We start from the raw sequence: 8,820 nt of genomic DNA on the forward strand, positions 1-8,820 counted from the left end.
CAAAACAATTTTTGAAAAAGGTTACACACCTAATTGGGGTACTGAAATATTTACGATCGCCGAGGTTCAGACAACAAATCCCGCAACGTATCTGCTGAAAGATGTTTATGGAAAACCAATTGCTGGGGGATTCTACGAACACGAGTTGCAACGCGTTGCCGACGCTGATGTGTACCTTGTGGAAAAAGTGTTACGTCGGAAAGGAAATAAGGTGTACGTGAAATGGTTAGGATTGAATAGTGCACACAATTCATGGATAAATAAAGATAATGTATTGTAAAAAATTAACATTTTTTAAATTAAATATTCAGTTTTATACATATACTAGCATTATTAGTTACATTACAATGTTTTTTTTTTTTTTTACAACTAAATATATATGTACATCTGTTACATCCGGCCCTGCCGGTGTCCCTTTTCATCGACCTCGCATTGCGAATAGTTAAGATCAGATACTTTTAGGAATGCGCTTGACGTACGATTCGGAAACCGTTTCTCGGGAACCGAATCGTGGGATCTGCGAATCAGCGAAATAGGCGTCAGCACTCAACGCCAGCACATCCGCTGAACTTGGGACCCCTCCTGATTTCAACGGATGCAAAAACGAAGGTTCTCGAACGCGGCTCGTGCCATGCGAGGATCAGCTAGTATATAAACCCGTGGACACGCCCCACGGTGGCTCTTTTTATTCCGCTGTCAGTACGTTATCATCGTGGTGATTACCGAAATCTTGTAGTCGCGGACAGGTTAACTTCACGCGTTGTCGTTACCTACGAAAGTCCGACGTATAATCGGTTAAGATCACATCGAACCTTTATCATCAATCGAACACGCACTCAGCGTCGCGCTTTGGTCATCAAATACTAAATTATTGTAGTCACGGATAGAGTAATCGTACGCGCGCCGCGTCGTTACCGAGGAAAGTCCGTTGTTAATTAGTAGAGACCCGTGTCGCGAGTGATAGTTGCCGACAAACAGATCCTTGCAACAGCACAGCCCTGGGACCACAACAGATAGCTGGTACAACCAAACTGTAAGACCGACAAGCGGTAACGTACCTACATAATTGTATACTTGATTTCCCAAAACCGACATTGTAATATAAACTCGTTATTTTGTAACAATACATATTTATTTATATATTTAAATGCCAAACCTTGAAAACAATCATTGCAATCCCGAATTGCTCTTTCCCGTTAGCGAATACAGTTAAGGTGAGCTTTAGCTCTTTAATCGAAAACGAAGATCCCAAGAAAGAGTCACAGATAAGCTGGGACGTAACACATCTATTAAAATCGAGGTAAAAATGATTTACAAAATACATATACTGATATATCTAAAGCGGTATTTTATAATGACCCCACGGCAATGTATCCGTTGAGTCGGGTACGATATACCGCTTATCGTCGTACGAACTCAGAGCGATTTTTGATTCCGCCATTGTGTATACTTTGTGTAATTTTGATCTTATACATGTCTGATTACGAATCATTTCAATTTCGTTTCGTAGGCACTGCGTGTAGTCGTCGAAAGTTATCATCCTGGAAACAACGTTACTTTTTACACCTTTCGCCTTTTTCGTATCTTTTTTACCATCTACACGCAGTGCATACATTTTCGCTCTGAGTCAAACAAATTCTGTCATTATTGCCTCATTGTTTTCATCTTTCAGCAAACCGGGGACTTTTTTGTTTACAAGCGGTATATCGTAAACGTTCCCTACCGGATAATCACTGGTATCAAATCGATTAATATCGCGTTTTATAGTATCATAAATATTCTCGCACTCGATGTGGTAAATTAAACTATCCGTATCGGTGTACATAACTTTACATTTATCGCCATGTGTGGGTAACATGTAATCGTGATGGAATTCATACCAACAAACCTTAGATATATCTAGTATACACATACCCACATAGATTGGTTTGTTGAACTTCACCGCAAGCTTTCGTAGTTCGATGACAACTAAGTTTTCCGAAAACACGCTACGGCTGTGGAAATTTGGTTTTTCGATCATTGCCTCCGCACCATATCTCCCTTCCCATTTTGTTACTAATTTTACATCGACGTGATTGCGTACATTCTCCATAGTTTTGCCAAATACCGCATTGTTCATCAATTTATACAAATTCTTTTCAAAATCGTTTGTAGCGAGAGTTCTAAACTTTGTATTTAATTCGATGTAATCGCGGAGCCAGGGTGATTGTGCGAATTGGAGGACGCGGTGTACCTTTGTAATACGAATACCATGTTGCGTGCATTGCTGCAGGTTACGATAGTGGATAACGTAGCGCTACTTATTGTGTAGAGTTGCGAGCAGCTTGTCCTCTCTTTTGCCAGGTGGTTTGGCACGTGTGGGACAGAACGGCAGGTCCGCGTGAATGTCGTGCAAGCGTTGCGGATATTCTAGATCAACCTCTAGAATATAACCCGTGGGCGAATCGGCAGCAATCGAAGACACGTCAAAGTTTGCAACGTTGTCGACCCATCGAAATTCTGCATATGGCAATGGTTGACACATTGCCCACCCATACTGATTATTTACATCAAAGTACATCAAGTACGACGATGCTTTCGATGGATCGTACGACTGCATGTACTTATTATTGGCTTTCGCATATCTACCTGAACATTGACTTAATCCGCCGCGTATACCGCGTTCGATAAACAGGACCATGTCGATATCTGTTAGTAATTCGAAATTAACTTTTGTATGCTTCAGCATGGCATCCCACGTAAAACCGGGCAGAGTGTAATAATACGCGGGATCGAATCGGCCAACAGCAAGACATCTGTTTTCAAATACAAATCGCTATACTCGCCCAGCGTTTGAATGGAAAACCGTGTCCACGCGTTCTCGGCGTGCGCGTACTCGCTCTCCGATACTGTATCACCCGTCAAGGAACTGTAAAATGATTCGCGCGATGGAAAACATGATTGTTCCAACTTTTCGGCACAGTCAATGTACTCGTACGGAAAAACACCCTTTGCGTCAATAATTCGAAATCTTCGATAGACAAATTTTGAAACTCGGTTCGTAAAATTCTTAATTTGCTTTTATCTAAGAAAGACGCTAATTTATCGAGACTGGTACTTAAGAATTTGTATGAATCGATGAATCTCAATTTTATACAATTTCGCGACGGTCCATTTGGATCGTTGACACTTTTTGTGAACGAGATGTACTTTTCTTTTGTTATCGGCAATACACTGACGACACCCTCGAAAGCTGTAGCTATTTCTTCGATAATAAAATGCGAATCGTAACCGGACAAATTATGAAAAGCTATGGGAATGCAAAAAGAGTTTTTATAATTTAGATTACAATTGGAGTGCGCGGGACCTCTGTACCGACCGGTTAGATGGCAATGATCGCGAACCCTCGTATCGTTTTCTCCAAACGGTTTTTCGCAAATGTGACAATGCGTCGCGTTGCGAAATGCCTCCTGCTGTTCGCTCGTTAAATCATCCATTTGTATGTTATTTGATAAAATTGATTTAACAAAATGTGCCAAATTCTTTAATTCTTCGACGAACCAGGAAACACAATTCGCATCACGACGACACTGGTACACTGACAAGGACGAATCGTACACGCATTGAACATAATATGCAATACTTAATACTTTATGATGCTAGTATGTGGATCTTGGCGCTTCTCGATCAGTTTTCTCCAGAATGCACTCGAGGTCGGCGTACACCACAAATGGAAGTCGCTCTTTCCGGATGTAGTTGTCGAAGCTGAGCCACTTGCTTTCATCATCTGGTAATACGATTGCGCATTCGTTCATCTTCTCGCAATCTACGGTGTGAGCTTCCAGCTTCTCATTCGAACTAAAGTAGTGCAAGCATCTGCAATAAAAAGACATAAATTTTTTTTCAAACATAACATATTTAAAAAAGAAAAAAGAATTATTATGTACATACCTATCGCAAAAGTATTTTCTGCGTTTATGTTTACTCAATTGTGAGCTCACGAGGCGGGACAAGTTTTTGATCCACGCGAAATGTCCCACGCCGTTTGCTCCTTCTAAATACAGCAAATTGACATGTCTCTCCATCTTCCGTGTGGCGAGCCGTATCGGTAGAACCTTCTTTTCTTCAGTGGTGTAGACGTTGATGGAGATGCTGTTGGCGTGTTCAAACTTTTTAATTTGGTTCAATGTCATTGGAAATTCGATATCCTGGATATTCAACACCATTGAATGAGGATATGCCGATGTCCGATATACGTGATTTTCGGCTGGATGCAGAGCAGCCACCACTGACCATGCGAAACATGCATTGTCGTTCGAGCATACGTTGATTACAGCTCTCTTTAGTTGTATTTCTCGTGGTAATTGTATGATACATTCAGCATGCAGCGGCATATATTTATTTACGTTAACAATTGAATTGAGTATACGCGACAGCGCCCATCCGCTATCCCGTTCTTGAAATTCTTCCAGCGATGATAGGGTGGGTTCGACGACGCGTTGCTCGTACCACTCTTCGAGATTGATCTCGCCAAAGATTTCACAGTTCTTTGTGCTGATAGTCTTGTTCGAGCGTTTATCACCCGCTACAAACTCTCCATTAAACGCGGTATTCACTTTTAGTGTCTTATGTTTCACCAATGCACCCCGTATATGCTTGAGCACAACGTCTCCGCCTCCTGAAGAAAGTTACGCGGTTCGATGTAGTGCGAATTCAAAACAGCGCCGGTTAATACGCGGCTCTCGAACGCAGTGTCTATTTCACGCCACAAGAGTCCAGTGCTTGAATGGCCGGCACCTTCGTACACGAAACGTCTGCGCATCGAATACTTTAGACTATTATAGAAGATTGTAATGTAATATTATATGTTGCACGGGGCATGAGTGCGAGGAAGAAAATACTTGGGCGCGAGAGAGAGAGAGGGAACCCGCGGGGCCCGAAAAAACACCCCCACTCCAGCGCGCGAAGAGGACGGTTTCCCCCACCCTTACGCATTTATTTCGTTACATGTAAAATTTGCGTTTTTCTTTCTTACCGATCACTGATAATTACTGACCGGCGGTGTCCCCCCTCTACCTTAACGACCGTAGGTAATAATTACCGACTCCCTCCCCCTCGCCCCTCTCGCTGTCGGTTCCCCCTCCTCACACCACCCCTCCCCCTCGCCCCCCCCCCCGCTCCCCCTCGGAGCCCCAAGGCTTAAAACCCGCCTACCTTTACTACTACTGTAATTTTATTTAACGAACGGAAATCTACACATAAATGGTCCTTTCCATTTTTCTTTTTAACAATAATAACAGGACTCGTGAAAGGCGAACTGCTTTCGGGTATAATGCAATTGGCCAACAGATCGTCCACGATTTCGCGTACTTTTTCTCGCTCCGAGAGTGATAAACGGTAAGGATGATAATTGGTACCTTATCGTCCTGTGTAACGTGTAATTTAAAAAATAATATTGCATTAGTTTATCTGGACGATATATTAATTCTGTCGCAGACAATTGAAGAGAGAATTCGAAATTTAGAGCGTGTACTGGAAGCCTTAGACAAAGCAGGCTTTACATTAAATATTGAACAATGTAAATTTTTTAAAACTTCGATAAGCTATTTAGGCAGAGAAATATCTTCGGAGGGGGAGCAGGAACAGAAAAAGTAAGAGCTTTATTAGAATCTCCAACTCCGTGCGATGTAAAACAGGTGAGACAATTCGTTGGTTTAGCAAGTTATTTCCGAAAATTTATTCTGGAATTTGCCGATTAAAGCCACGCAGAATAAGAAACATTTATTACCACGAATAGCTCGCTGGTGGGTGTTTCTACAGGATTATTCTTTTGACTTAGAATATAGAAAAGGGAAATACATTGAACATGTGGATTACTTAAGTCGAAACCCCTGCAGAGATTATCGTGTGAATGTTATTTGTGAGGGTTCTTGGTTGAATATTGCTCAAGGAAAAGACGAAGAAACACAAGATTTGATTAAAAGAATACCGCGTGTACCGATTTCGAAATGAGGGACGGCATATTATGTCGTAAAATAATAAGAGATTCTGGCCGGATAGTTTACCGAAGTTTTGTCCCAAAAGAAAGTCGTCTTGGTCTATTGCGTCTTTACCATGACGAAAATTGCCACGTAGGTTTCGAGAAAACGTTGGAACGTATTGATAAGGAATATTGGTTTCCGAAAATGCGAAAATTTGTTCAGAAATATATAGAACATTGTATTACCTGCGTAGTATGTAAAAGGCAAAGTGGACCAAAACAGGAAAAATTGTATTCTATCCAGAAAAAACCTATTCCTTTTGATACGGCCCACTGTGACTGCGTAGGCCCATTTGTGAAGACCAAGAATGGTTATGAACAAATTTTGCTGATAGTTGATGCGTTTACAAAATATATTCAACTCGTGCCACTTAAAACTTTGTCTGGTTCTGAAACGCTTCAGGTTTTTAAAGAGAGGCTCACGTTGTTCGGGACTCCTTGAGTGGTTGTTTTAGATCGTGGGACAAATTTCACATTCAAGTCGTTGGAACAATTCATTAAAAAACATGGTATAGAATTACATTAATACGCGACGAGAGCTCCAAGAGCAAATGGACAAGTGGAGCGTTACGTATCAACTGTCACCAATTTACTTACGATAGAGTTAATTAAAAACAGTGATTGGCCGAGCAAATTAGCTAAAATAATGCTTTCGCTGAATACGGACACGCTGAATACGGACACAATAACGGACACAAGGAGTGCGAAAACAGATAGAAAATTCATTGGTCCTTTTGTAATATCTAAAATATTACCAAACGTCGTTTCGAAATTTTAGGCAAAACGGGCAAACCGCAGATTGTACCCAAAGACAGACTGCGCCTTTGGAAAGGAGAATGGTCCGGTGATGATGATGTAAGCGTAAGCGCGAAAGAACCGTGTTAGCGTGTTAATGCTTAGAGTAGAAGTAATATATTTTGTGTTATGAACAGAAATACATGCAATTGTAAAAATAAAAACAATGGGTGTGTAGAAAATGTTATATTTGTGTTACTTTCCTTTTCCGAGTTAGTACGAAAACAGGAATTACTAACGGGCTACTTCCCCGGGCTGGAGCGGAAGGAATATTACTAACGGGTTACTCTTCCAAGCTTCAGCGAAAGAGAGACAGTAAATTTTGCATGCTTGTGAGCATTGGCTATAGTTATGGGGTATTTGTGAATACTGCCATCGCCTGGAATGTATATGTGAACTGATTATGATGGAACATTGTGTTGGATGTGATGGTACGAATAATTGAGGATGGATGCTTCCCGGGAGCGTGAAGCATGTCAGGTTGGCCGTGTTAGCGATCGGTCGATATATTGATTTTTCCGAGACAGCTAATCTGCCGATGTTTCGGTCAATGACCGGTTCTTGAAAGGTGGAGACAGCTGAGTGGGCCGAGTGGCGGCAAACTGTCAGTGGCTCCAAAACAAATATCCAATGACCGATGCGTTACTATCGGTAACGCATGAAAGGGGCAAGCAACCTGACGTTGCATTGCTATGATTGGTGATAAGCCATATTATATTAAACATTAGAATAAATGTTCTAGAAAGATCTGGCCACGGAGTGGGGAAGGCTTGGCCTTCTGGAAAGAGGACCGTGTTGAACCGCACGGCACTTACCCCAGAACTGTTAATTCGAGAAGACGTGATTATTAATATTTTAATATTTCTAACATATATATATTTGCATGAAAGTAAATAACAGTTTTTGAGATGGCTGTTTACAGATCTAATACGATAACTATGAATGATAGATTCAATATGACTGAATTATTCAATTTTTATGAAAATTGGTATATACAAGGTGTGAAAAAGCTGAGTACTAATGTCATGGAATTAAGAAATCAGGTTCGTATCAACGGAGCGAAATCTGAAAATTCTAATTCCTATTTGCACCGAAATTCTATCTAGGTGGAATTTAGGAATCTATCTAGAAACCTAGAATTTGCTACATCTTTGAACCTTATTGTTTCCAGAGTCTCATTCTTTCAAATTCTAAAATAAATTTAGAAATAAAATAAGGAAAGTGCTAACCAATGGCGATACGGCTAGGCAAGAAACACACAACATTGTACATAGGTCCACGTGGCGTTATACTCATCCCTAGATTATAAATGGTGCCATCGTTCATCACATGAGGATGAGACGTGTGGTTCACGATGCTAACGTAGTCAGACACGTTTACCTGTGAACAGAAAAATCACAAATTTAATATATTTGTCTATATATATCTTGTATATACCTATATTTACAGTACACATCTATATGTAGATATAGTATACTCTTCCTTACTCCTGTATAAGTTTGGTTATATAATACCTATCTATGTATAATTATGTATAACTATACATTAAAACCGCCGTCTAAACACCTTGAAAATAGCTTGAAAAGTTATCCGACCTTCATCCGATAAACTTCGGATAAAGATAAAGATGCGAATACTATCCGGCGAGTGAAACTCTCTGGAGAAAAACCAGGTACCTCTAGCGGTCGGATAAAGATACAAATGTGAAAACTACCCTACGGGTGAAACTCTCTGTAGATAAAGCAGGTATCTTTAGCCATTGGATAAAGTTAAAAGTGCGAAAATTATCCGACGTGTGAAACTCTCTGCAGATAAAGCAGGTATCTTTAACGGGACAAGTATGAAAACGGGACAAAATAAAAAAATAGGTATATCTGTTACGTTCTCGTTCTAAATTTCCTTATTTGGAGTCGGATGTGCGCATCCGGTATTCTTCGCGTAGCCATAGGAATTCAAGACCAATACGAATGCAATGTACTTCCCCGCCACTCCTTGGGTTATGATTT

General features: G+C 40.7%; 1 protein-coding gene across 1 annotated transcript; it reads right to left on the bottom strand.

The window, feature by feature from the left end:
- Nucleotides 1–249: 249 nt before the first annotated feature.
- LOC128878881 (uncharacterized) lies at nt 250–5,086 on the bottom strand. The gene is made up of 3 exons (XM_054127498.1): nt 3,931–5,086; nt 3,630–3,855; nt 250–770 (listed from the first exon to the last, which is right to left on the bottom strand). The coding sequence occupies exons 1-2, from the start codon at nt 4,371–4,373 to the stop codon at nt 3,639–3,641; spliced, it is 660 nt and encodes a 219-aa protein (XP_053983473.1). The 5' UTR covers nt 4,374–5,086; the 3' UTR covers nt 250–770; nt 3,630–3,638.
- Between the last annotated feature and the right edge of the window lie 3,734 nt (nt 5,087–8,820).

Source organism: Hylaeus volcanicus, chromosome 6 (assembly GCF_026283585.1).
Source record: "Hylaeus volcanicus isolate JK05 chromosome 6, UHH_iyHylVolc1.0_haploid, whole genome shotgun sequence".
In the NCBI taxonomy this organism is placed as follows: domain Eukaryota; kingdom Metazoa; phylum Arthropoda; class Insecta; order Hymenoptera; family Colletidae; genus Hylaeus; species Hylaeus volcanicus.

Excerpts from the sequence above, each read along its gene's own strand:
- LOC128878881 (XM_054127498.1), bottom strand. The coding sequence starts at position 4,373 with ATGCCGCTGCATGCTGAATGTATCATACAATTACCACGAGAAATACAA. Across the intron at positions 3,856-3,930 it reads AGAAAATACTTTTGCGATAG|ATGCTTGCACTACTTTAGTT; the intron begins GTATGTACATAA and ends TTTTTATTGCAG.